Source organism: Anopheles ziemanni, chromosome 3 (assembly GCF_943734765.1).
Source record: "Anopheles ziemanni chromosome 3, idAnoZiCoDA_A2_x.2, whole genome shotgun sequence".
Taxonomy (NCBI): Eukaryota; Metazoa; Arthropoda; class Insecta; order Diptera; family Culicidae; genus Anopheles; species Anopheles ziemanni.
The window spans coordinates 96,411,517-96,439,501 of NC_080706.1; the positions used below are offsets into that span (position 1 = coordinate 96,411,517).

The window sequence follows — 27,985 nt, forward strand, 5'->3', positions numbered from 1 at the left end:
AAATGAAAAACTCATCAAGAAGATGAAATAGATAGTTGTTTATAAACCTCTTTTTCGTTCTATGAATACTATATCCTTATTAATTTGATTTTAAATTATATTATAAATTAAAGTCAGCCATTCGAAACAGCGTTCTGTTTTACTTTGTGTGCATTTCACTCCAGGTTTTCGTGCGGTTGGCTTCATCCCAACTGCCCATCGCACAGACTTGTTCTAAATTTGGACTTGCCAATGGACCTCATTTGTACATTTTCCCGCTTCGCTCGCTGGCCGTCAGGGAATCAGAACCGCCTTGGTAATTTGCGTTATTAATGGAAACTCGCACACTCCTCCGCGGAAGCGATTTTCACCTTCCGCTTACGGACACCGTTTATGTTCCGCCGAATGCGAAACCGAATGCTGGAGATTGCGGTTACGGTTTCGGTGCTTCCCCCGAAAGGTGTCGAATGTTTTACTCTCTTCGTGTAAGACCGGTTAGTGCATTCCTTTTTCTCTGAAGTATTCGCGTAGTGTACGTCGATGAACGTAGAAGGCCGCGTTTTGTGCAAATTAAGCATTTTTTCAGGAAAAAGTTTTAATTAAGTGTACCAAGTGTTCTGTGCTTAATTATTAAGAAAGATTGTAATGCTATCCACTTTTCCAGTAATCTACCTTTGGTGGTAAAAAGGTGCAAATAGAAAAGAAGTGAACCCTACTTGGAAACATTTTTTGTTTTTGCATCGACATTGGTGAAACTTTTGCTTCTTTAGGCGGAGTTCAAGAGAAGAAAAACGACCTAGCAAAGTTTTGCGAAAAGTCATCCAAAATGCAACCTAACCCGCTTAACAAGGTAAGACAAAAAGTTCAACTCGTAGAACATAAGATTAATAGGTTTAATGCACGGAAACTGGGAAAACTCTAGAGGAGTTTCCGATCTGCACGAACCACTTCACCTTCAGTGTCATAATAAGGTCACATCAATACATCGGAGGACATCTTTTTAAAATTCAAAGACTCTCGCTGGCGTTTTCCATCAAATTTAAATTGATTTTGATCAACTTATTTAACGTCAAATGTACGAAGCAATATGACGAGCGGATTTCATTCCATCATTCATGTCGGGTATTTTTTTTTTCTCTTCCATCTCTTTTTCCGCACAACAACGCAGCGCCGGGAAAGCAAGACGCCCACGGTCAAGCGCCGCATGTCCCGGCACGGGTCGGTTCTGATTGAAACCGCTCCTCGGGAGCTGCCCTGGGACCTGATCGATCGGCTGCTGGTTCCGATTATTTGCTGCCACGCTGCAGCGATTCTCATTTCCGGTGTGCTGAATCTGCTGCGAATTTCCCAAGTGTCCGCGTTCGTCCTGTTCATCCTGTTTACCATCCTGACCGTCAGCGGGGCGCTCGTCTACCACAGCCTTAAGGTAGGTTAGCGGACGGAAAAACCACTAGCGACAGCGCCGACATGGAAAAGCATATAAAAATACTGCTACTGTTGCTTATTGAAGCGAGCGCAGGGAGTTTACCGTCGATGCACTCCGGAGTCCGGAGGCCGAAAGAGAATAAGAAGGAGAAAGAGGAACGTACCTACTGATTGCATGCTCCTTTGATATTCACTTCGATGTGAACGCGCTACGCAGCGTGGGAAGCGCCTCAAAAGATCGAAAACTGTGGCAAAAGTGGGATGCAGGCGGAAAAACAAAGTCTTGCATAAATCTTGCAACTTTCAAACTCTTCCCCACCCGCTTTTGGGTAAGAAACCGGGAAGCCCGATGTCTGAACTGCTGAAGGTTGTTTAAACCGGTCAACTCGACAACAACAAAGTTCTGTTCAGTTCTTGTTGGAGCAGTTGAACAACTTCATCCACATAATGAGGCAGCGTGAGCAACAATGTTAACCTGAATATGATTTAATGCTTTTGTTGTCTAATGTCCTTTTTTGCTTAACTGTCCTCCTTTTGCCACACAATGCGGTATATGACCTTCATATGCTTTGAGTAGTGTGAATTCTTACAAAACCGATTGGGGAAAAGTTCCCCACAACCCGTCTCTTAACGTTTTCTACATCCAACACACCTTGTTTGCTTACAACCATACATGCTCATCTTGTTGTGTTTGAACATTTTCGTTTTCAGCTTGCGTTGTTGAGATTGTTGCGGCTGACCGTTGACGTCAAGAAACCTTGCCTCCAAAAGGGAAAACTCATTGACGCATTGTGTGACGTGCATTCGTTCGAAGGAGGGCGGGGAGAGGACCTCGTTTTTTTTCCTCCGTCTTACCTGCATTAATTTGCAAAGAACCTTCTTGACAACAAACAAACAAGTACACAACACGTTTTCCATCTGTTCAAGTGCTTTTTTTTCCTCACCACATGTCGTCTCTCTGTGTTTTGTTAAACATTTGTGTAAATGATCATTGTTGGTTGAGTTTTAAAACTCAACGAAAAAGTGTTGTACTTATTGCATACATTTAGGCGCTCGTAATGTTAGACGCGCGGCGTGACCTACTTCGTTCGTTCAAAAATTGGTTCAGCATGAAATGTTCGACTCTGTTTCGGGTGTGGAGACAGTAAAAAGGCAATAAACCAAAGCATTTATACCGTTTCTCATTTCCATTTTAAATTAAATACTCTAGCAACACAATATACATCTCACGCGACGGTTTAGGCTTAATATACGTAAGTTAAACAATACACTGCTTCCTGAAGGACTAAACTTCGTTTGAACGGAGGCGTTGCGATGATTGTCAGCCAAACTTCGACCCAGGCACACATGCACACCGGACACTCACACCAACGCAGCGGAAGCCGACGAGGCTCGTCAGGACGCGGAAACGATCGTAACTGGCGGTGAGAGCGGTTCTATCCGAGAATCTCAGCATTTGAAAACTAATTAAAAAAAACGGGTTGTTTCGAAGCCCGGAAACTCCGTGGGCGCTGCAGCTGCCGGCCGAGCTCAAGCTTTCAGTTCAAGTTGGTAAGCATCCTGAGATCAAGAAAGGGGGGGTGTGGGGAAGGAATGGAATGTAGAGGGTTTGAACCCTGCATTTCGCCCCAGATCCCGGACTCCGAAAATCTTTTCCCAACACTCTAGCGAGCTCCGGCGTGCGGAGTGGAACTTGTAGAATGAGGTTTTTTGGTGGCGCTAGAGCTAGACGGTTCGCTCGGCCGAGCACTCCCTGTACTTGCTGTTTTCTTCAGAAGGCAAACGAAAGCGTTTGCTTGGTTGTAGTCAATCTCGTCTAGCGTTTTCGGCCGGTTGGATAGTCTCTCTCTCCGTTGTTGTACGTACGTCCTTCCCGGCTCCTCTTGGTATCCACTTCCCTGCTGGCACGCACATGTTCCCGCTGGCAAATGGGAGGTTTTCGCTGCATCCTATCATCATCCATCCTACAGGTCCTTCTTGGCCTGCACACCCGCTTCGACCGCTGTCCGCACGTTCGCCTCGGCGGCGTCCTTTGGTTTGCACTCCAACTGGTTGTTGTTCTCCTCGCCGGGCTTGGCCAGCCGCTTCGAGGCTGCGTTCGACTTGCGGATGTACGAGTGCACGTAGAACGAGCTGAACATGTAGATGAACAGGCCGGCGTTGAGCGTGAGCAGGGCGGCGATCGACTTCGGGTAGCCGCAGGTCGGCTGGAACTGCACCTGCACCGTGTGGAAGAACACGATGATGAACTGGACCTGGCGGGGAAGGAGTCGGAATTTTAGCACAACAATTACATCCACGAGCCGGTTATGAAAATCCGCTCGCACTACGGGCAGCAAGACAATCGAGAGCTAGGCGAGACGAATTTACAACTCCGGATAACCGGTTCCCACACACACTCTCCCTTGGCCCACGAGCCGGTACTTACGATCTGCATCACCGTCAGGTAGCGCTTCCACCAGAGGTACTTCTGCACCTTCGGGCCCATGGCGGCCAGCATGTAGTACGCATACATGCACACGTGGATGAACGAGTTGATGACTCCCAGCAGCGTGCCATGGCCTCCTGCGAAACGGAAACACACAGAGAAATAAGCGCGAGCACGTTAGGACCTGATTGATGGAAGTACAGCGTCGCCCGAAAACTCCGAGGCCGGAAATCGTTAATGTGAAACGTCATTTGCTGCACAGATCTGTCAAGTGTGTGTTTTACTGTTCTCCTGTTTCCCCTGAAAACGCCGTGCAAATTAGTGTCTAGGCGGGGTCTGTCCGGGTGTTAATGAATGGTGTTACAAGAGACTGTAGCCACGTCTTCCAAAATACGCCCAGAAAAGAATAGCCAACAGCCAAGCAACAAACAAAAAAACAAAAAACCCATCAAATCATTCATTTCCCTGTTAGTTCTTTTTTTTTTGACAACGCTCCCTTCAAATCGGACGCAGCTTCTAACTATTTATTTTAATCCCATTAAGGCCGGGTTATTTATGCTTGTAGTCGAGAGTGGTTCGTATGCTGAAGCAGTCGTTTCTTTTTCGACGCACATCGTTTTCGACTTGGACTAGGAAGCAATCTTAGTGTTTGTAACTACGTCTTAGTGAGCACCAACGTCAGACGGCTATAGATGATTCGTCTGTAAGGCGATAGCACACAGCATCGGTGCTGTGGTGGAGGTTTCCAATTCAAATCGAAGTCCGAAACCACCCTTCCCTGTGCGCTCCTCAACACGGAACACGGCCTCCGCCGCTGACGTGACGGCGGGATGTATCTTATTTTTATTATTTAATCGAGAGAAAACGCAACAGCAACATTTGCAATCCAACCAGCCCCGTTACGGCGTCGACTACGGCTTGCAAGCGGTTCAATATAAGCCAACCGATAGACTGTTAGTTGTTTGGTTTAGAAAATTAATTAGTTCCACGATTCGATTCGCCTCCGTAAGACAGGAAACAGGTGGAAGGTTTTTTTTCCGCTCCATCATGATCGCTCCAGTTGTTGGCGCTTCCCAGCTTTGATACACTCGTAAGTTTTCGTTAATCCTTCGCAAAGTTGTTTGAACCCGATAAACAACGCAACAAACCGAGTCCTCCAGCGCGCAATACCTCGGGCACATTATTTAATAGGTTTCAAAACAGTCGCAAACAACAACGAAGTTGTTCGGTGGTGGGTAACTTTGCAGACGTTGCAAGAAAACACAAAACTGGTCCAAGTTACGGTGACTCGCGGTGGGACTTGAGGTTAAAGTTTCCTCCATTCCAGCGCCGGTGACCTCTACCTGCATCGGTAAGCGAATTTAACGATCCGAATATTAATCATTCCATCGTTTCTCGCTGATACGAATCGGGCTGATGCCAAAGTCCGACCAATTTTCCCTGACTGACGCAAACGCCGACCGCTCAAGGGGAACCGATGCCGAGCCGTCCGTGAAACCGGAGGTGCGTGAAGATAGTTGGTGAAGGTGAGCGCGTCTCACGAAATGCAAAATTATCAAACCCTCTGTCCCCTGCCAAACCAGCGAAGCATGTCTCTTCGGGGCCTAATTAGCGCTCGAAACGTCCGCACGGCCGAGGATTCAAATGTGTCCATGTGTGTTTTGGTCGCACAAGAACTTCGAAGCTGGTTCCGTTCGGTTCACTTTTCACACCATCCCGTGAAAATGGTTGACCGTCTCAAGATGCTGACGGTGCTGACCTTGCTCCAGTGTCACCGAAAAGCATTGAACTATCGAGGTGGGGGGAGGGGGGAAACATATCAACACCGTCGTAACTTACCGGCAAAGTACTTGACGCCAATGAAGCCACAAATCGGCATCAGGGTGTGGTGGTAGACGTGCAGGAACGAAACCTGGTTCTGTTTCTTCCGCAGCACGAAGAATACCGTATCCAGCAGCTCGACGACCTTGCACATGTAGTACATCCAGACGGCACGAGCCATCTGCGGAGGAGAAGCATGGAGGAAAATACCGCAGAAAGTGAAGATGAAACTATGTTGATAGGTTACGAGACCGTGATACACACCCTCATGGCGACCGGGTTTCGACTGTAGTCCACAGGCTGGCAGCGGTAGTTGTAATGTTGCCTCCAACCACCTTCAATTCCCTGTAAATAAAACAAAACATTTAAATAACCACGATCTTGCAAATTAATCTAACTTGTTTTTCATTAGTCTGTCAAGTCATCGTTCAAAGAACGCATCATTGCGTAATCAAGTGGCAACTTTGACGTTGTTAATTAGACATCAAACACAAACCACAAACCACTCTCGGTGGGTTATGCCCGTGGGAATTTTCCTGGATCGTCTTGAAGTGCCAATAAAACACATTGTTTTGCGTCCAATGTACCATGAACGGTTGATAATAACAGTCACTGATGCAGAGAAACATGAAGCTATCAAGTGGTAAACCTAATTGCGATTGTCGATCTCAAATAAAATTAAACACATATATAAAGCCACCCCTACTCACGCAAGTGGAACGTTTTATGACCTACTAAATGGATAATAAACACAGTCAACCGAGCGAAAGGTGATTATAAGCATGCGTTTGCCCAATCCGGAGCGAAACAAAAAGGTCAACATATAAACTGAACTTGCTTTCTGTGGCGAGATTGATCGAGAGTAAAAAACAAACAGGATAGCGACTAACAGCTGGTTTTTGCAAATGATGTGATTGACAAAACGAGTGACATATTTGATACGATCACAGTTAAGTGGATGTGTAACATCTTGATCACGAAAAAAATCCTTTTCTAAGTCCTCACAATACAAACGAATTTAAAGACACTTAAGAGATTTCAATAACAATAGTACTAAACCGATAAAAAGAATGTCTAAACAATTGTTTTAACATCGAATGAAAAAACGGTAAACTATCTAAGTAATCACTAGTATCATCTGAAATAAAGGAAAAATTAATACAGTAGACATGATTCACTCACTTCATAAACTAACACCACGCTGAGCAGCACCTGGACCGCGTTGTACGCAATCAGCACGCCCTCCAGCTTGAACGGTTTCCGCTTGGCCATATAGCGCGGTCCGGCGTACAGGCAGAAGTACAGGTACGTAACGAGGAGCATAATCAGGGGCGTTATCGATCCGGACAGGAACCATTCCTTCGTGCGCTCATCTACAAGCCGGAAAAGCGAAACACATAACACAAATCCTTGGCAATCTTACGAGCGATACGAACGAACCTTGGTTATCAACGAAAAACTTCACCACTCTGCCCAGAACCCCGCCGCTGGGCTCACTGATGCCGTCTGCGTTCATGTTGTTGAAGGCGAATTTTGTTAAACGCTAAACTGATGGCGCGCACTCGTCTCAAAACACAACTTATCACTGGAACCTCGACGCTCTTTTCGAGCAAAATGACAGGGGGGATGGCTTCTCGGTTTCAAGTTCGGCACCTAATAATCTGCAGGACAAAACGGAACAAGAGAAATATTTAGGAAAAAATCACTGGTAATATTGCACTCGTAAAAAAAAAAGTTGAAAAGTCAACTAAATAAAACTACAGAAAGATCACAAATATACACAACAGAGACACTTTCACGCGAAGGGAGACAAGGCAAAGATCGTTTTCTTAATAATCCTCCACCATTAATTTTGGGAAATTCTTATCTTGGCGGATTGAAATCGCAACCGGATACACTCTTATCGAAAAATAAAAACACTTCTCACCGACAGCAAAAGCGAAAGGAAAGAATAGCGCTTTACCACTAGCGACGAAGATGGAGCGATGAAGCAGCAGGGCGTTTGGGTCGTCCTGCCGTAACCGTTCCGAGCGCGTGTCCGAATCGAACTGATCGTCTCCGACAGCCTAACTCGGCGCTCTGGGCGAGCCGGCCTAAACCTGCCTCGGAACGGATGCGGTTACCGCAGCCGAAAACTAATCTGAAAACTGGATGAATTTTACTGCACCGTGTCGTGTCGTCAATAAAGCCTCTCTCCCCCTCTCCTACCACCACCGATCTTCCTTCCCCCTCCACCACCATCGTGAGCGACACCAACACTAACGAAAAAGGTATACATTTTCGCCCGAAAGTCTCACGAGGGCAAAGCGCAAAAACGAAAGACTTCAACAGTCGGGTAAGCGACGAACCTCCCCAAAGGCTGACACGATGAAGAAAACAGACATAGCTGGGTAGCTTAGGGGAGGGTTGTGGGTTCACGGTGTCGGAGGTGGGGTAGGGCCTCCGTTTGTGTGTGATAAAACGGCGGAATGATCTTCCGAGGCTGCGAACGCCACCCCCCACTTGTGTTATCTCGAGCCGGAGTTGCGTTGGAGCAGCGGAGGGTGAGGGGAAAGTGGGGGGGGGGGGGGCTACTGGGTGACTAAATTATCGCCAACCCAACTACGTTGAGGTTCAGCGAAGAAAGATCGACCTACGGACGAGTAAGACGCATGGCCCCTAAGAGAAAGAGGTCAGCCTTTTTCTGGCTCTTCTTCGTCTTCTTCTTCGGTCGGCAGGGCGCGCAGGATACACATTGAAGGCAGTCTACCGTGCCCACCGTGCGCCATTACATAAGTTCCTTCCCTCCACCCTGTCCATCGGAACGAGGTTATCTGGAAATGTGGAGGAGTCGTCGGAGGTAGCGAAACCGCGACACCAGTTCTTTTGAAGGTCGCCTTCAGCCCAGCCCTCGTGAGGTCGAACCCACACGTGTAAGGGCACGAGATGGTAGCCTTTAACCTGACAATGTGGGGGTTTTCTTCGCGAATATGTATGCGTGCGATCGTTTCCTGCGTGACGAGCTTGCACCAAACCGTAATCCAATTTGGCATCAGCTGACCCAACATAGGCGGCATCTCCCAGACTAATGAGGTGAAATTCCACACCACCAACTTGTCCCGCAACAAATGGGCAAACCAATTTGGCAACTTTGACATACTTCCAGCGAGTCCCAAACCGGACTCACACTGGTCCTCCTTGCTTCCTAGGCTATTCCAAGACACCCTGTCTTTCGCACGCAAATGATCTACGGCCTGTTTTTCTGCAACATTTTATACCTATATTGATATGCAAAAAATGTCCACCGGCATTGGGTTTCTAGCGATGGAAGTAAAAAATATCTTGTGCCAATGAATTATTCTCATTCATAAGAGATTGGAAAACAATTTATACTAAACTTAATGCATCTTGAGTCGAACTGGTTCCGCTTTGATTTCATTTCTGTCCCATGGTCACACCGTGCGATATTGGACGAGATAATAAGCTAAAGCATATCTTAAACATTGACATTTCACTCACATTTGTGCTTGACGATAAATAACCCGGTAGCGCAGAAAACCAAAACATAAAGTTTTCGCTACAAAGCTGATGACCCTTGGAAATAACGTCGAACTAACTCCAAACCGTCACCAGAAGCAAAACTGTCCAAGGTTCTTTAAAACCCATGGTCGATTATGCAAAGTGTATCAACAACATTCATATGTGCGATGTCGCAGAAGTCTCGACACGTTTCGATGCGCTTCTGGTGCAAGTGTTGTGTCCAAGCGGACGCGCAGGAAGCTCGGTTCAACAGCCCACCCTGACCTGGCCCGCCGTCGATGGCGAAAGCAGCAAAGTTCAGCTGCCCAACTGGTCAACAGTGTAAACGCCTGGTTGGTAGGTTGGCCGATTTATACTCCCCACCTTCTTGGAACTACAACAGCACGCCGTTTGTCGCTGGATGTTTAAATCGAAACAAACAATTTATGCACACGCACCATCTCAGCTTAGTGTCGATGTCTCGTAGTACATCGTCAAACACTTTGGTAAAGATAGAGAGAGTGAGAGTGAAGTGAGGCGGTTTTAGACGTTTACTTACAGGGTTTGCCACCTATGTTCAGCTCTAACCCGTCGATGATTGAAATAGCTCATCAACTGTTGTCTCAAACTCATCTCATTTTGTCTCTAACTCATCTTACTTTGTCTCTAACGCATCTGGGTTTGTCTCTAGCTCTGCTAAGATAGTGCGTTTATGCTACCGGGTTAAACACCACAATGCAGCCTACTTGGTTGACATACGTATACATGCACGAGAGAAAAGCATATGCAAAATTGTTTAAAACTACATGAGAATAGCTTTAAAGCATGCAAAAACAATAATGTTGTTCTTGGAGTTCTATAACGTATCATAACCACAATTACTTTGTTTATTCCCTGTTTTCAGCTTGAGACAACCCAGATGCGTTAGAGACAAAGTCAGATGAGTTAGAGACAAAATGAGATGAGTTAGAGACAACAGTCGATGAGCTATTTCAAAGTAAAATACGTTGGAGACAAAATCACCCGCTTTCGAGGCAAAGTTGGCTGGCAACGCCTGTATATCCACGTCGGTCTTTCTCGTAGGTGGGGTTTTATTCGTTTCTACTGGCGAACATCTCCCGGTCAAAGTCTCTCCTTGATCACCTCCAAGTACCGCTGTTGTTCTGAAACGTATCTGTTTTTTTTTTGTTTTCTATATATTACAACATCTTCAGCACGCCACGGCACGTCCCTCCGTTGACTGAGGGGTCGATCGAGAGGTCGGTCAGCGTCGGTTGTGAAATCTGCAAACGTTCCCTGGTCTTGGCCAAGCTAGACCTCGGGGCTCTCCTCCTACAAGAAGTCAGCGCCGGGTTTTGTTTTAAGCCACATTTAGCGATCAATAACTGAGGTGTGGATGGGGGTGGGTGTTTATGCCCCCGCCATGCTCTATCGTCGTGGACGATGGTGGAGTAATAATTTCACGCCTCGAATGCACACATGCAAAGCGAGCCAATCTCATTACAAGCCTTTGCTGTAAGGGATTGGGCTTCGTCTAAAAATAATAGACCCACCGATGCTTCCTTCCTATAAGCTGAAGCTCGAGAAACTCATTACAGCAGCTGCAGTTCATCTATTTTCGATCAGCAATTACGCCAACCATTTGACCTTTCGAGTGGGGCCCTTACGAGATGTTGCACCACGCCGCTAAACGCTGGACAAACTCCAGCTTACAGGCTGTTTATTATTATCATTATATTGTAAGCCCTCAGTAGAAGGAGACGGTACTAACAGAAAAGTTACATTTTAATGTAGAACATGTACTCATTCTTGCGGGAATAAAAAGCTCAAACGAACCATGCGACCTCGATTTTAAAGGTTCCGATTCAACTGATCTTCTAAAACTGAAGTTTTCCAATCGCCTTGTGATATTTGGCAGTGTCATAATTATCAAAATCTCTCTTTTTATTGGACGATGTCACCGATCGAAAAGCAGGCCATTGACCCTGCAGAAAACAAGGCAAATCGGTCACCGGATTGCTAAATTGTTACGTCCACGTCCGACGACGAAAGACGACTCCGACGATGGCAAACAGATAACAGGTTTAGATAACATTTGGCACGCGAACGATTTCCCATCCGACGAGGCGCATCTCGTGGCGGGATGAGTGACTTGGCTCCCGTTTCGAGGACAACTGCGCAACAAACCCGATGTTAGTATCCTACGTTGGCATATGCTTTTATTTAACGTAAGCCCAACCCGTTGGAGTGGAACAACGCTTATGATTGATGATCCACTGCATCAAAGTGCAACTTCCTCCACGATCTATGCTCACGAGAAACCAGAACTTCTTTGCCGAGTTGCAAGCCAACCGCAGCCTCTCGCCGAATGCCGCCGGAAAAAAATAGGGAGGTAATTAATGAGCCCCAGCATTTGCGTAAGGTTTCATGAGGGTCTGAGACTGTGAAAATTCCGAACCGCAGCGCGCGTTACGCAGTTTGAGTTCCGCGCGCAACGAGCATGCTGGGGAAGGGAGGGCATGGGGTTTCCGAACCCCGGCAACCGAGGCTGTGACCATGGAAGAAGGGTTTTCCAATCGAACAAATCTATCTAATCCATTTATATCTCTGTGACTACTTTGATCTTCATTTTATCGGATACGTGGGAGATCGAAAAAAGGCACCAAACCTTGATTTAAAATCCAAAGACCTTTTTTTTTTCAAGTGAAGAAATAATAATCAGATGCATAATGTTTTATTCCGCACATTAACACCATGGCCCAATCATAAATTACTGTTTCATCTTGATACCACAGTTTACCTTTGTTTTAAATCGTCATTTAAAACCTGTGAAAAAGTATAATATTTACATTAATTTTCTAGAGATCTTTTAGCTTTGTCAACTGCCAATTAGATGTTCTGTCTCTCATCGAAAACCCTCTTTTGCATTAGAGACGTCCGAAGTCGGGACGATAACCAAACAAATCGTGTTGCGGAAGTAAACAAATGAGTATCTGTTGTTTATTCACAAAGGTCTTATGGCCCCTCATGACAGTATTTATCACTCCAACTGCACATCCTGCGACTCACTGGAGGTTTCCATATGACGCGACAAGTTGAATGAATTGCATTCCAACTCCACAACTCGATGCACGTTTGTAATTCAATCTGTTCAATTCTTGGTGGATTGCATTTGACATGCGCATTCCGCGATTGCTGCCAAGAGATATGCGTCGATCGTGTACGCGTCGTTTCAACCCGACTGCCTGCGTCCTTCAACCCGCGAATATGTTAGATAACGTCCAGAATAGCTCTAGCTAACATTTTACTGAATTCTGACGTCAGCTAGGGTGTATTCGATGTCTTCTCCAACTGTGGTTACGAGTGAGGAGTTACGATCTTTACAACATGAGTTTATGCTTGATCAAAAACTATCTCGCTTTAGGAAACCTTTCGTCTCTTATCTATACTTTCTTCGTGCGGTTCCTTTCATCCCCTGTACAACTTTAAGATACATTTAAATCGGCAATCGAACACTCGATCATCGACCCACTGACCTCGGACTTAACGGGCAACATACTCCTCACGACTCGGTATTGGTAATGACCATCAGCAAACACTTCAATTACCTCCTTCCAGTAGAGCGACCTTCACAGTGAAAAGCAGCCTCGCTTCCCCAAGGTCACCAGACCCAATGTACACTGTGTACTTGATATTGAGCACTTTTCCCCAGCCTCGTTACGTGCACAACAACACCACCACCCTGCACGCGTTGCTCCACATCTTCGATTCCCGAAGCGGAACGACGAGTTCCAAACGAGTTTGAGCGCAGGGTGAATGGGACACCGCATTTCACTCCCAAACGGCGAAGCAATATTCAAGCCCCTGCCGGTCCCACCTCCCCTCCCCACGTGGCCCACCTGTGCAACCCGACAAACACAGACACCAGTATCACAGCCGGTCGGTTGTTATGTTACGCGTGCTAGTTTCCCGCGATCGAGATGAAACGATCAGGTTGGAGTGGCAGCGGTGGGTAAGGAGCTCGTCTACACGCTACCTTCACCCTCACCCGGCGCTGTGATGTAATGGACAAAAACTTTTCGGACACAACGGAGCTCGCGAGCGACGGAGATAAGCTGGCGTGGAACCCTCCATCTCAGGTTCCAAACATCGACGTCTTTCCATCGCGAGCGTTACCGAGGAGCTCGGTTGCGCGTGGATTACGGAATTGGGTTCCACAACCGCAGGCACGCAGCCCACTCTCACTTTCTTTTCCCCCTTTGTGCGGATCATGAGGGAAATGCCCAAGTTAGGCCCGACAGAGTCCAACCGTGCATGCTTCTATCGCTTCAGAAGGTTGTTCATTCGAGCAGTGGATGGAAATTCATCCCACGACGGAACCTAAGCGGGCAAGCGGAATGTCCGGTGTGTGGACACTTGCGGTGACCATCGACCCTCACGGTCAAGTCTAATTGAACGGCAAACAATAACAGTTGCAATGCAGACGGACGAGTTCCGAACCGAACCGCTTCAAGTTGGCGATAGTCTTCCAAGAGTTCGTCTCCTTCGAATGGTGAAGTGGTGAAAACTGGTTTGTTTTATGAACCGCGCCCCGAAAGTAACCCGTGGCCGCCGAGACCGGTTGTGGGTTTTACGTCCGTAGTATTATCGCACTTTTCTTCGATTTCTCGAATCAGAGTCGAGCGAAAGAACGATCCGGGATCGCTGGACTCTGACACGATACGGATGTTTGCCCAAAGTTGGACCAATAAAATGTCAACATTTAGCCATCGTTCAAACAACGCGTCAGGTTAGGACCATCTTTAATTATTTGCATATTCGATTGTTCTATGCTGCCAAGCGTCGAAAGAAATGTTAACAGGCGATGACGACCGTCTTCCCGGATCTGACATCCCTGGCCCTTAACCGACGAATTAAAGGACTGTGTAGGCAAACAGATCAATTGATGTTATTGCAAATGGCACATTTCGGTAAACGGCAAAGCAAAAACACACACACCATAAAATAATTCAGGACCGGAACGATGCGCTTTCCTCTCCTTCCCTGCGCAAAATGGCTCATCAATCACCATGATGTTGCGTTTTCGCGCTCGGAGCATGATTTCGCAACTAATTTATGCGTAAGTTATGCGTCTTCGGAGCTATCGAATCGAAATGCATACGTCAGAGGGCATTAGTGGGCAACTTTGGGTGGGAGTAAGGTGCAAATCATATGGTTTGATGTGCAGAAAATGTTGCTTTTATTAGATCAATCAACGAATCACCAGTAGCATGAAACAGAAACTCACCTCAAGAAGCGGTAAATGACAGATGTTTCAGAACACATCAACTAATCATCACCTGTTTTGTACTCATGTTGAGAACGAACATAACGAACGAATCAACTCATTACAAGATAACCATTAAATTACCGACAAATCTTTCAATTAACAAGTGCCCGATGCGCGTGCCGTACACGTTAGCGATTATTTTTAGCTCGCGCCGGCATGTTTTTAACACACACGACGCGGCCAGCAATTAACCATCGACGCGAGTGTTGAACAAGTCATTACTTTTTTTTGTGCTGAGCTCAGTAGGCTGAGAAGTCGAAAAAAAAACTGTCAGAATGAACCAATCGAAACGAGGCAGCACTATTTTCTCATTTCCACCGAACCGGTGAGAAAAAAAATGTAAAATGAAGAAAAGCAAAACAAACGAGTGGAAAACTCGGCACCGATTGAAGTCGGAAATGAATGTGATTGTAAACAAGCCGTGCGTTCCGATGTCGGAAGCCGCCGCGAAACAAATCGAGACGTAAAATACGGAGTACGGAACGCTTTGAACTAGAGTTTATACCTTCGGACTTGAACATTCGTTTGGTGCTTGTTTGGCTTCGAGTGTTTAAAAATGATTTTATGATTTAACAACAATTTATAGTCAAACAGATTGCAAGAATGTAAACGGCAAAATATTCATCCAGTAATTACATTCATCTTGTCATGTTTTGTTTGTATTAAAATTCAACCCTAGAAATCTTACAACTGCAGTACACACCAGAATGCATTTTCCATTCACTCTCAAGGTGAAGTGGGTGCATAAAAAGGTGAAAACACTGAAAATACACTTCAAGGTAGACAAGGTTTGAGACCCGATGCACCGGGGGAAGTACGACGACCCGCCGTCATTTCCATTCGACTTTCCAAAAAGTGTAACAAAATCGACCGGTTGGCGGAATCTCTTCCACACTTCCACGATGCGGAAGAGGAGAGAGTGCGCTGACCCTTTTGCTTTACCGTTTTTCCTTTTAACATTCTGCTTAATGGAACCGGGTTCCAGTCGTTCGAGTGCAGTTATGTCTCGCGAGGTTTCCGGAAATGTCATGCATGTGCAATGAGTTGACTCGGAGTGAACGTGCATATCGGGCTCGAAGGTCGCCGCTGGCAATGACCGTATTCTGTTGTGAAGGCTACTGTCGATTGGGGATCAGGGAATAGACTAGATCAACTTGACTGGAAGAGGGAGCGCTCAGGGAGTACTCTATACAATTGTAGGAATCCCTGGAATATATACTGAAGATCTCCTTGATCAATGATCGTCTTCTCTCTTACATTAATTCGTTGGACCTGCAGATGTAAACATTTACCACAAACGTGCATCAATCAAATACCCGAAACAACTCCGTCCATCGATGACCAGAACGGAATGCGTCAGCAGATTTATCCGATTTCAATTTCGTCGTAAAAGCTGACGTAAGTGAGGGCGCGGATAGTTCCGGTCCGTCCGTGAATGTGATCTTTGGCACTTCCCAGCACAACTGCTTGTGCAAGTCTTACACGGCTGGGCCGTGACACACTTTCTGTTTGGTAAATGGAGGGTCTGTTTTCGTGAAATAAAGGGCCGAACTCAACTGAAACAATGGTGTCTTTTTGACAGATGTTGCTTCGTGGCACTTACCGCCTAAGCTTGTGCTTAATTTATTTAATCTAGTTGATGAGCAATAGCTCGCCGTCGTTACTCAACACTGTTTCACGGCTAGGCGAGGTTGATTCGGATAGTCCAAAAAGCGAATTCCCTACCGCGTGGAGCACTCAATAGATTCCGTCCGTGTTGCAAGAATCTCGCCATACCGCAATCTTTCTGCGCCCAACAAGAGGCGAACCGTTTATCAGCCTTTGCTCATCTTTATGGAATAATAATCAGCACTGAGGGTAACGGTTCGATAATCGTCGCTACGATGATCGGTCGGTGATCAGTCACGGCGAGCAGTCAATCAAACTATCCGGGAGATGTGACGATTGTGTTTTGCCCCCCCTGAGGCTGCGTTTAGGTAAGTTCAGGGGATAATCGTGGCACCTCAACCAATCGAGATCAATCGCTGGTGGAAGATCCGTTCTCTGAAAAGTGGACCACCACAAAATCCCAACTCATTTGAAGGATTGAAACACATATCAGCTTCAAAGGGGGGTCTCTGAGATCTTGCGTCAGGATCTTAGCTCCAAAGGCCTGTCGTCAATAATTATCTCTCGTGTCAAGCTTCGATGGACAAGCTCGCGTTAAAACCTTCACCTGGCTAAGTGTCATCGAGGGGAAAGTGTCCGCGAGCCGATTAACTGACTGACTGGAGCTGTACCACGGAAGGTGTTCGGTAGTCAAGCCATTTTGGTAATGTTGATGATTCGCGCTAAAGCCATCGATTAGCCTGGCATTAGATGAGCACCGTTTTGCAAGATCGAGGCGGGAAGTAATGTGTCATCACGATCCTCGAAAAACAAGCACATCGTTTAAGTCGACGGAGGAAGCTTTTATCGGACAAACGGTAGGGAACTGTTCCAAATAAGCCTTACATAACAGGCCGTCGCCCGAGCGGTTGAGTAAAACACGCCATCATTCGGGTGTTAGTTTTGACCGGGCCGTCTTGTAGTCGGTTTGCAATGAACCCTAGACGGTGCGTTGGTTTTTTGTTAGTATTTCGTTTTGACAGACTTCCAATGATGCAAGTTGTTGTGGCCCCGTTTTAAGCGGACTAGCTTCCATCTCTCTAATCTCTCTCTCTCTCTCGCTACTTCGCCACGAGGTGATTTGTTTTCAGTTTTGAGACTTTTGGTTTTATTTTTCGGTCCGGTCTCACTTTTTGAAAGTATTCCCAAATGGGACTGGCATCTTTCCGATATTGGGTGTCATCCGCTTCTAGCTTGGATGTTATCTTTGAAGGCCAAACACTGAAAGCCATTGTCGGTGAAGACTCAGTCGGTGCAGCTCATTATCTGCTGTCGAATTGAATTTTTCAAGAGGTATGCGATTCAACGGAATATATAAATATCTATTAAAGTGTTTTCAAAGTCGAAATGAGAGAGCTTCAAATGTGTTAAATTATGCTCTAGACAGAAACAATCTATGCAGGATTCTTCAATATCTTCCGATTTAAACCATCGCGAGAACCATTTATCAGCTTCTTGAACCTCTAATGTTTACACTGACCTCCAAAAAGAGAGATCTCGGAAAGAAGCACGAAAGTGTGACATGTATGCTAATAGACAACCTAACGCGGAAACTTATTTGGCCTCACAAAAATTCAATCCGATATCAAATTTTCTCGCTTCTTTATTTTCCTGATTGAAACAACTCCTGATTAACGGTAGAAGCCAGACGAGCACCTGATAGCACCGCCATTTTGAACAAGCCGACAGCTTCTGGGACACTTTTTGGCGAATTGAAATTCGACGGAAATCCTCCAAACTCTCTTCTCCAAAGTGTTTGCTGCCATTTCCTTTGAGAGTGTTCTTAATTTCTCGTACCGCAAAACCAGTTCCTACCAGTGGACTTTAGAGTCCCGAACACATTAGGGACTCGCGAATACATTAACACACATAGGAGTCCGGGAGTGAGGAGACCCACAGGAGTGTCCGTTAGGCTTGGGAGATTGTTGAACCAGACCAGATCGCGCTCATCTGCTAATTTGTGAAGGAAATTTTCAGTGAAGCTTTGCCATGAATTTCAATACGCGTTTTTGGTTCGCTTCCAGACCGGTTTCTAATCGGAATAGTTTCTCGAGCAGAGCTATTGACAATCCAGTTTCTTCCTAAATTCTTTACGGATGTAAAAACTCCCCAACGAAGGGCTTTGAACTTTGGGAAGCGTAAAACATTTGGAAACTTTCTCTCAATTCCAGTCATTGGGAAAAGGTTCTTGGAACACTACCGGAAATAATTTCCAAATAGTTCTTCGTCTCCTCCGACGAGGCGTGGAAAATCAATCTCGATGTCTCAAAAATGTGCGAATCATTTAAGTCGAACCTCTCCGATACACCTCTCGAGGCTGATGAACGATTAACCTTCCCATTCTCCGGGGCTTTCCAGCGATCGGTGATCGACCGTTGGGTGAATGACGAAGCAACTTGTTCTCTTGTTTTCCTGTTTTTGGAAGAGAAAATCGCCCACCTGGACGCCTTTGGCACGCCTTGTCAGTAGGTAAGGTATGCTGGTGCGTATCTAAATCTAAAAACCATCGACTCCTCCCGCGTTGTCAAACATTCCTTGAACTAGATTTTCCGGTTTTCCTTCAGATCGTAGAACCTGCCGAAAGTTTGCCATTTTTCGCGCAGCTATCGATTTGAGACATCTTCGCCGGAGGCATCATTTTCTACTCTACTCCCGCTCCTCACCGTCCTCGTCTATTGCGGTTATTAACCTGCCCGTCTGGCGAAATTAGTTTCCGAACACGGTTTGACCTTCAAAAACCTGACCACGATCGATCGCGAACGAAACTCATCCGCGTGGATCTGGTCCTCTAGCTGCCTTGAAAACGAGCCACTTCCAACATTGTCTAGAATCTAGCATGAGAAACCTTCATCACAGTCGCGCATAAACCGGATCCACGCCCCGACTCGAACTGGCGCATCGTCCGGTACGGCACCGGAGAGGTACGTCATGCAAGCGCCTTAATCACAGCAATTATGCAGCCAACTGCACATGCACGCGGTTTTGTCATCAGCTTCAGCTCGAAGATCATGATGACGGACGTGGAGTAGTTCAATGATTGCCGTCGGAGCAAAACGAATCTTACGCTGGGCTGAAAGGGGACTAAAGGCCTCCCGATGGCTGCGCGGAAAAGTAAACATTGTTCCCCCCCAATGGAGCCTCAGCTTCAAGCAGGTGCAAAGGGTGGAAACCCATCATTATTTTCCTGACGACAGTTCTGTTCTACATGGTAGCAATTATCGACACCGGGAGGAATTCAGCCCAACCTTACACAACATCTTCGTCGGTTGGGAGTTGTATAACGATTTAAAAATCACCTTAGCACGTTGTGGTAAAATCCGGATTTATCTACCTAAGCCGGTCGTGACAGCACGTCACATGAGATCTCCACTATGGCTGTCACCAGGGATTTTTAGTTGTGTAGAATGTTAACCTTAAAAAAACCCGCAACCAAACATGTCATTGTTGTGCAAATCTTGTGACGTTATGTGCGAATATCCGTTGTTGTAACATGTTTCATTGGATTTAAGAGCGTAATCCTACCGGAACAATTCAGATTCATTCCTTCATTCCAGGTTTGTTCTCACAACTGATCGATAAATCAACTTCCCTTAACTGGTGTTATTGAATTAATTTCAGAATTATATTAACACAACATATCGTCCACTCGGGGAATATTAAACATGTCATAACGATTCAAATTGAGTTACACCAGGGCAGATAGGCACAATGTTAGAGGTTTAACTGACAGATTTTAAGGTTATCAAAAAACACGACAGGCGCACTGTAAACCACGATCAACTTACGATGAACTTTGAGCACTCCGCGTGGGTTCAATTCAGCTGCCAGAAAGTCCTGTTTGATTGCGCGACTTTAGCGACTGAATTGGCCAGAAGCACGTTTGGGGATGGGAAAGAAGCCTACACTAGTGCGAATCACTCTGCAGACGTGTACAGTGTTTACTCTTGGACGGTCGGGTGGGAACTAAAGCGACACGATCGATGGCACCGATCGTTTTATTGAAGTAGGCAAAGTTCCGCATCTAAACGGCGTTCCAGTAAAGCCGGTGACGACGACGACGACGACCGCAACGATCGAAGCGGCTACGAAGGCAGTCGTCGCTGTGTTGCTTCCTACCACATAAGAATTTGTAAAAGTTGTATCTCACGTGTGCGATTGAAAGTATCCTTGAAGCGGCGTGCAGTTTACTGAAATATTCTTTTATTTTCGCGTTTATCAGTGACTCTCAACATCTGAGTATAAACACACTACTTTGACTACTGACTAATACACATTGTTTGTGAAAACATTGACAAAAAACGTATACTGCATGTACAATAGAAAACACACTACAAACAGGGAAAAATGATGCGAGATGAGTGCAAATATTGAGAACCTCTGATCTGTACGTTTGCCTTGAATCTTTCGAATTTTACAAGAAGATGGTAATAGGAGTTTGCTACAGTTGCCCATTGTATTGCGCTTCCCGTTGACCTTAGTTCTTGCACTACGGATTAGTTTAATGAACTTTTCCCCTACCGCCAAGGTTTCAGAATGGAATAAACATGAATTTATTGGTAAATTTGTTTGCCTTTATGGATTCATCCGACTTGCAGGTCCCTAGATGAAGTTCAAACGACTTCCAGGGGCTCATTTGCAGAATGTCACACTTCTTCTGCTCCTCGATCAGCTTTATATCGTTAACAGCGATGGAATCCGATCCCCGAAAAGGGAACATCCCTCTGAGGAGAAAGAAAGAGTAACAAAGTAAAAACCAATTGACCACGATGAACACGCAGATCTTGAGAGGAGAACTTGGAGTTGGCAAAACATGTTAACCACAACAACAAATCACATTGTAACGGTAGGAACCGGTGCGCTGGAGGAAGCAATTTCGTACTCGATGGAATCTTCATTTCGATGGTCCTTGAGACACATGTCCGTGCCCTCGAGACGCTCGATTGGGATGGTGATTTTTATAAGGTCAAAAATAAATAAAATGCTACTTGCGGTGTGTGTGAGTGACGTCACTAGCCATACTTTTGTGATTGACACGAAGAGGTCCACGAAAGATCCACTCACTTGTCTATTCTCCAAACGAAACATTTTCTGTGTTCAAACAGAAACGCGGTCAAACAAACTTACTTAGTGGAGTTTTCTCTTAAAAGTGTAACTAAAAACAATGTAACGTCAAAGTTATTAAGTTCTCTATTGTTTACATAAATGTTCTTAATTTGATAAAGGTTTTTCTTCCAATTACTCATTTGTTGTTTTTCTAAATGAATCCCAATTTCAACTTTCTAAACATAAACGAGCCATGTTGGGTGCATTTGTTATGTGCAAAGTTTTTTTAAAAATATTTTACCACAAAACATCCATTTGGCGTACACTAAAATATTCTGTGCTGGTGCGCTCGGTATCGCAAGCATCGCCGCAAAACACGTTTCCACCCGGGCGGTGGGGGAAAAGCTTTCCTTGCTACCCACACCGTACACGTGCTCCACACCAGTGCGAGCAATATTTTTGATTCCTCATTCCGAGAGGCGTAGAGCTGACGGCGGCGTGGGAAATCTGAATACTGATGACGGCCAACGCCAACATTCCGTGGTTTCCTTTTTTTTTTTTTGGGCGTTGCTCGGCAGCTTATCCCCATCCGCCGGCGGGCTTTTGATGCTGCCTCTCAAAACCCTCCCTCCAAAGAGGAAAAACGCGAAACAAAACCCCCCCGCGTGTCGGAAGGGAAAAACAGCGTTCTGCTTCAAGGATGGATATTAAAATTGAACCTTGCTTGCCCTTGCCGCGTCCTCGATGCGGCATGACCGGAATGTGCTATCAACAACATCATCGCGTCGTCGTCGTCGTCGTCGGGCGAACATTGTTAGGCAAGCAACGTGGCCAAAACGCCACCAGCACATCTCTCCACTCTCTCTCCCTCCCTCCCTCCCTTCCTCCCTTCCCGTCGGTGGATGACTCAGATATTCGACGACCATCATTGTCATTCATTGATGGCGAGCGTGGCGTTGCTTCTAGCAGGCGTTGTTTTTCCCGTTGGCGCGTAATTTTCATTCATTCATTCAGTTGTTCGAATTCGGGAGAATCCGTGCGGCATGGGATCGTTAGCAGGCGGTGGCTGCTGCTGCTGCTGCGGAAAATCTCTCAATCCCCGCAGGAAGCAGGGCGCGGCGTAGCAGGCGCTGAGAAAGTGGTGTGATTCTTATTCAATGAAATAGTGGATCCTTTTTTCAAACGGGGGAAAACGACGATGGCGGACGTTTTGAAAGCCCACGTTCGTTCGGGCATATCCGGAAGCGGATATGGAAGCGTGAGAAAGGGATGGCACGAGCCCGAGCGAGAGACGGCCGGAGTCAAACTCATCTGTCATCGAATCGAATTGCGTATCCCTTCGACGCCTTTCCTCGCGCTGCCCGCCCGGATGTCGCCGGAATGATGGCGTCTGTTACGCACGCAATCCCTTCCGAAGCTGGGAACGCACCACAGGCTATCGCTTTCCACAAGCCACCGGAATGGGGTGGAGGAGGAGAAGGAGTCATCGTCTGAAATAAAAGCACCAAGAACTAAGAACTAAGAACTAGACGCTAGAGAAAGAACACTAGAGCTCGCCCCGTCTGACGTCGAAGTGGAAAGCGAAGAATAAAAGTCCGAAGCGAAAGGATGATATCTGATCAAGGAATAATAAAAAAAAAGCGGGACAAAATTGATTTGGCTTTTCCAAAGGTTCGTGCGGGACGAGGGAAAACTCAAACTACCGTTCGGTGTGAAATAAAATTCAAACCAGCGTACGATGTGGGAAGATTTGTGTAATGGCTTTCTGGACGATGAAGCGCCCCCCCGACAGTGTATATGGTGACGCACTTGCCCATTCCGGTCGCGTTTCGCTATTTCCCCAGCTCCCCCCCTTTCGGCAGGATTCTGATTCATCGCGAGAACCTTTTCCTGCCCCGCAGCTTCCAAAAAGTCTCTCCACGTGTCGGTGTACTTCTTTGGCGCAAGAATGCCAACATCGTCACATTAAATTGAATCACTCTCGAGTGTGGGTGGCACTGCGACATACACACAAAATGCTAGGATCCTCTCTACCGGTGGCCATCCGTTAGTGTTTGGATATTAATTTCGTCAGCCCACGCACTCTCGGAGTGTCGAAGTTGGGGGGCACAAAAAAAAATTGCAACCGGTCGAAGGAGTTTGACTTTTCGTTTTTCCATCGCTCGCAATCGATGCAGCAATCGAACCGATTTTGAATGTCGTTAGAACGATTCCATTCTGTGCTTTCGACGACTTCTCCTCCCGCCCTCCTTTTGGCACAGCTTCAAGTGCGAACGGCGTTCGGTTGAATGAATTATGTTTCCACTTCTGCAGCCGCCATTATCAAGGTTACACAACATTGTGCCCCATGATAATCACGATAAATTATGCCCGTCTGTGTCAATTATGGTTGAATATTTTTCCTCGAATCTTGTTTCTTATCGGTAGGGTTTCACATTTTTACGCTTTCCATGGAACGGTGCAATCATTTACACTCCATTGGTTCACGAGAGATCGATAATAATAGTGGAACAGCATTTATGGTTTTGAACTTAGGAAAACTTGAATAAAAGTGGGAAGAAAAACGATTAAATATAGAGTATGACTACTTCTCACGTGGAGCATGTGAATGTATGCAAAATAAATGTTGTTTTAGCGAAAACTCGCACGAAAGATGGGAAAACAATTTTCCGAACTTCATTAGAATATTAACTATTTCACACAGGCTTTAATCTGGCATAATTATTTCGCAACCCACCAACGTAAACTTTCTATCAAAACATTCTAGGCATAATGTGTTTGTGATGAAAACCGTTCAAGAAAACCTTTCATTTTATTGCCCTCCCAGCTTCTATGAAAGCTAATGGAAGCCTTTTTTCCCTTTACGATGAACGATTATATCACGTCCCGTCCCCATGGCACTCGTGATTCTTTCGGAGAAATTCTCGTCTCAAGATTTGTGTCAAATGATTCCAGCTTCTTTTAAGCAGAAGCCCACCGTTGAAAGGTTCAAATGAAGCAGGCTTTGCTTTTTCATCAAGCCAACACGCTCGTGTTGGAACAAAGACCGACGCCTTTGGGAGAGGGAAATACTGATCAGGCCGGATTGATTTGGAACCATCGTTGGGAGATGCTTTTTGACCTTTTTGAACGTGATTGGAGGAGGAAACTCACTTCACTCAAAAAGAAAATGCTGTAAAATCCGATATCAAGCACAAGGGTTTGATGGAACTTGATCCCTAAAGCAGGAATGTAGGAATCCTGGCTAGCTTTTGATATAAATTAGTTTTACAAAGTGGTGATTCAAGATAGAAAATTTTAAAAGTTTTTGATAAATCAAAACTCTAGATTCGATTCAAACTAACTCGTTTCAAATAATCCCAAGCGACGAAGGATGATGAGGACAAATTTAAACTATTAGCAATGTAATTTACGCTTTTAATGCACGGATAAGCATCTTGCATCTCACTTAGCACAAACCATCTTTAATGTGTGTAACTCTCCGGTTGCAGATTTCGCCGCTGGGAAAAGCTGTCCTCATTACTGGCTGCGAGTCGGCGCTCGCCCGGGCGCTGGCCAAGCGCCTCGACGACCTTGGGTTCACCGTGTTTGCGGCCTTCAAGCAGCTGCAGGATAACGACGATGCGACCATGCTGAAGGCGCTGTCCTCTGGCCGCCTCAAACTGCTCCAGCTGGACGTGACCAGCGAGGTCGAGGTAAGCGTTGGCCCGTTGTGGAGGAGGAGGGGGCCACGAACGGGGGGGACCTTTAGGTGCGCATAATTTGAATATGATAATGAGAGTTTTCGGATGCGGTAGTTGGCGTAGCAATGGCCGCTTCGTTTTCCCCGCGCTATTTACACTCTTCCCTTTCGCACGGACGACGGACAAGAACGGGATCCGAAAGCGTCAGCTGACTGTGGATGTTACCATCCCAAAGTATCGGTTCCAGTTGGGCTGAGATTTGACTTTGAAAGCAGCAAACGGAAGGAACGAGCCGTTTCCAAATTATCCGTCCGGGCCGATGGCTGCGTGTGGTTTGTGCGGTGGCGTGAACGATAACTACCGAGATGATACCCGAAAGCAGCTGGACAAATTAACTTTGTTTTACATAAAATGGTACGAATCGATTTTCCACCGAATATGATGACTTTACGTTTGCATAAATTGCACATTAATGCATCGTTCGGTTCGTGCAAATTACAATAAACATATTCAGTTTCCGTAATGCATTTGCAATCGTAACAAAAATTAATGTGGCTTGTTATTATTAACTCTGTTTTCCAAACCACTTATAAAAAATACTGCTATCGACGATACATAGTTTTTTACACGAACCAAAACCACTAAAATTTTATTTCTTTTTGTTTTAATGTAGATATCTTCAGATGATTTAACACAAGATATCAATTTCTGAGCTTGAATCCAGAATGTGATAAACCTTGCGTTGATTTAGTTTTGAAAAGAAAAATCCTTGATATGTTTCTAAAATACTGGCTCATTGTATCAAACAATGGTTTAGCATTTCAGTGTATCTGTTAACATATTTAAGTAGTTGATGTGGTAGGTTTATTTTCTCACTATCTTGCTCAATATACATTTTTTCCGTTTGCGTTCTCAAGAAAAAGATAAAAAGCAGAATTACCATTTTAAAACAACGAAACGCGCTATCCTGTTTTATTGCCCTCCCAACCCTTGATTTAAAAGAAAAACGTAATCTCTTATTTCGTGTCTGTTTCAGCAGACTGTTTTTACGTTCAAACTCGTACTGTTTCATGTTGTTACCACTTTATCAGAGTGTTTATGCGATTCTTTTAAGGATACCAACTGAGATCGATTTAAAATTCTCGCACGAATAAACCTACCGTTGATTCCCACGCGGCCTTTAAAGAAACATCAATCGAGTAGGACGCCCTTTTGGCCCTTCATTGAAGAAATTGATACACTTTTCCACCCCAATGTTGATGTTGAACCCACCTGGTCCAGCTGCGTTGGACGATGTTGAATAAATATGATAGAACTGCCAGCGCCCAAAATGCCATTGCACCAGCGGCCTCATCCTACGCTCGTGTAGTATTGGAACGACTTCTGTCCCGACAGTTCCATTCGATTATGAAGTTATAGTTTCCAACAAACTTCGATCCAATATTCACCGAACGCAGCTGGGAGGGAGTTGAACAAACATTGACATTTCGTAATGAAAATACATTCTTTATACACTACTTCTCCCACAATCACGCCCGAAGCGTGATGACTGAAGGCTCATTTTTCCTCGAAGCCATCGGTGCTTATCCTTCACTCCCGCCTCTCCGCCACCGTTCGTTTGCGGACAATACGGACGTCAAATGGCCACCCACTGCTGCTGGAAAATCCTCTGCCCTGTTGGCCATAATTGGATGGACGCTTCGGCAAGGACGACTATTTAGCCACCGAAATTATGCCATGTCCTGCCAGATCTCGTCAGCAAACAATGGAATGGAAACTCTCCTCACCCACGCCCCCCTCCTCCACCCTGCTTATTGTTTGATGAAAACTGAAACAATAAAACGTGGACACTAATTCTGGGAAAGATTATTTTTGGGTAGTTGAAACACTCTTTTGCCCCAGCCGCAGGGAACTGTGGAGAGGAAAATTCCAGGAATGGTTCTTTTCTTCTCTTCTTGGAAGGTTTCAATTTAAGTACACTTCTTCTCGTGACAGCAGAGCCTTTTAGCAGTGTTAGAAAATGTATTTAAAAAACTATCCAATGACTACAGAAATTGTTAGGATTCAGATGGAATAAAAGGTGTTTATTTTAACTTACTAAATTCAGAAAACAGGGGTCTACAGATACTGGGAGCAGTAGGTATTTAGGTTTTCATCGGTTTCTTTATTTCCCACCCCCGGATTAGATGTTGGAAGCATCGTTGTTAATTACCAAACACCTCCCGGAGGGCGAACCCGGCCTGTGGGCGCTCATACACTGCGACCTGTGGTGTGCGCTTGGCGAGCTGGAGTGGGTTCCGTTTCCGGTCATGCGGAAGTCCTTCGACATCAACGTGCTCGGTAGGTATCCGCCGAATGCAAAGCGTTTGTTTTCTCCCCTTGTGAGTGACTTCTTACATCGCAGGTGCCTCGAGATTGACCCAAATCATGCTTCCCCTGATCCGCCGTACGAATGGACGCGTCGTGTTCCTCTCGTCCGCCCTGGCTCACCTGCCGTCGCCGGTCCGTAGTGTCCAGTGTGCGACGCAGGCCGCCATCGAAGGACTCGCCTCGTGCCTGCGCCAGGAGCTGAAGCCACGCAAGGTGGGTGTGTCGATTATTTGCGCGAGCGAGTTTGCCGCCGGAAACGCCTGGCTCGACGATCAGGATATGCGCGAGCAGGCGAAGGCCATGTGGGCGCTGCTGAGTGACGAGCAGAAGGAAACGTACGGCGAGGACTATTTCGAGCAGGCGATCCGTTCGCTTGAACCGTACTGCCGTGGGGTAAGTCCGCAGCGATCCTATGCTCCCGAAGGTCTTATTTACCCACGCTTTTTTTCCACAGGATGGTGACTTCCATTCGACCATTCGTGCCATGACCGATTCCATCACGCGCACTTTCCCAATGTTCCGCTACACTCCGCTCACGCGTTACGAAAAGCTCAAGACCATCGTGGCCGAGCATCTGCCAAGTCCACTGTACGAAATTCTCTACAAAGCTTAGACAGAGGCTCCTTTGAGCGAGGCGGAGCAGATCCTTTTCAGACAGCTTTTATTGTAGCGTTGTATCGGTTGTGTGTTTGTCCCTGCCTTAGACATAGACATGATGTGTAGTGGTTGTTGAGTATCTAGAGGTTTTCTTTGTAACAGTTA

General features: G+C 45.9%; 2 protein-coding genes across 2 annotated transcripts; one reads left to right on the forward strand and one right to left on the reverse strand.

The window, feature by feature from the left end:
* The first annotated feature begins 805 nt into the window (after nucleotides 1–805).
* LOC131285954 (D-beta-hydroxybutyrate dehydrogenase, mitochondrial) lies at nucleotides 806–27,836 on the forward strand. The gene is made up of 6 exons (XM_058314808.1): nucleotides 806–829; nucleotides 1,148–1,405; nucleotides 24,662–24,865; nucleotides 27,040–27,193; nucleotides 27,258–27,616; nucleotides 27,678–27,836. Exons 1-6 carry the CDS (start codon nucleotides 806–808, stop codon nucleotides 27,834–27,836), a joined length of 1,158 nt encoding a protein of 385 aa, XP_058170791.1.
* Nucleotides 3,369–7,169, reverse strand: LOC131284004 (elongation of very long chain fatty acids protein 7). The gene is made up of 6 exons (XM_058312858.1): nucleotides 7,094–7,169; nucleotides 6,836–7,026; nucleotides 5,918–5,998; nucleotides 5,672–5,834; nucleotides 3,833–3,969; nucleotides 3,369–3,659 (listed from the first exon to the last, which is right to left on the reverse strand). The coding sequence occupies exons 1-6, from the start codon at nucleotides 7,167–7,169 to the stop codon at nucleotides 3,369–3,371; spliced, it is 939 nt and encodes a 312-aa protein (XP_058168841.1).
* Nucleotides 27,837–27,985: the final 149 nt, after the last annotated feature.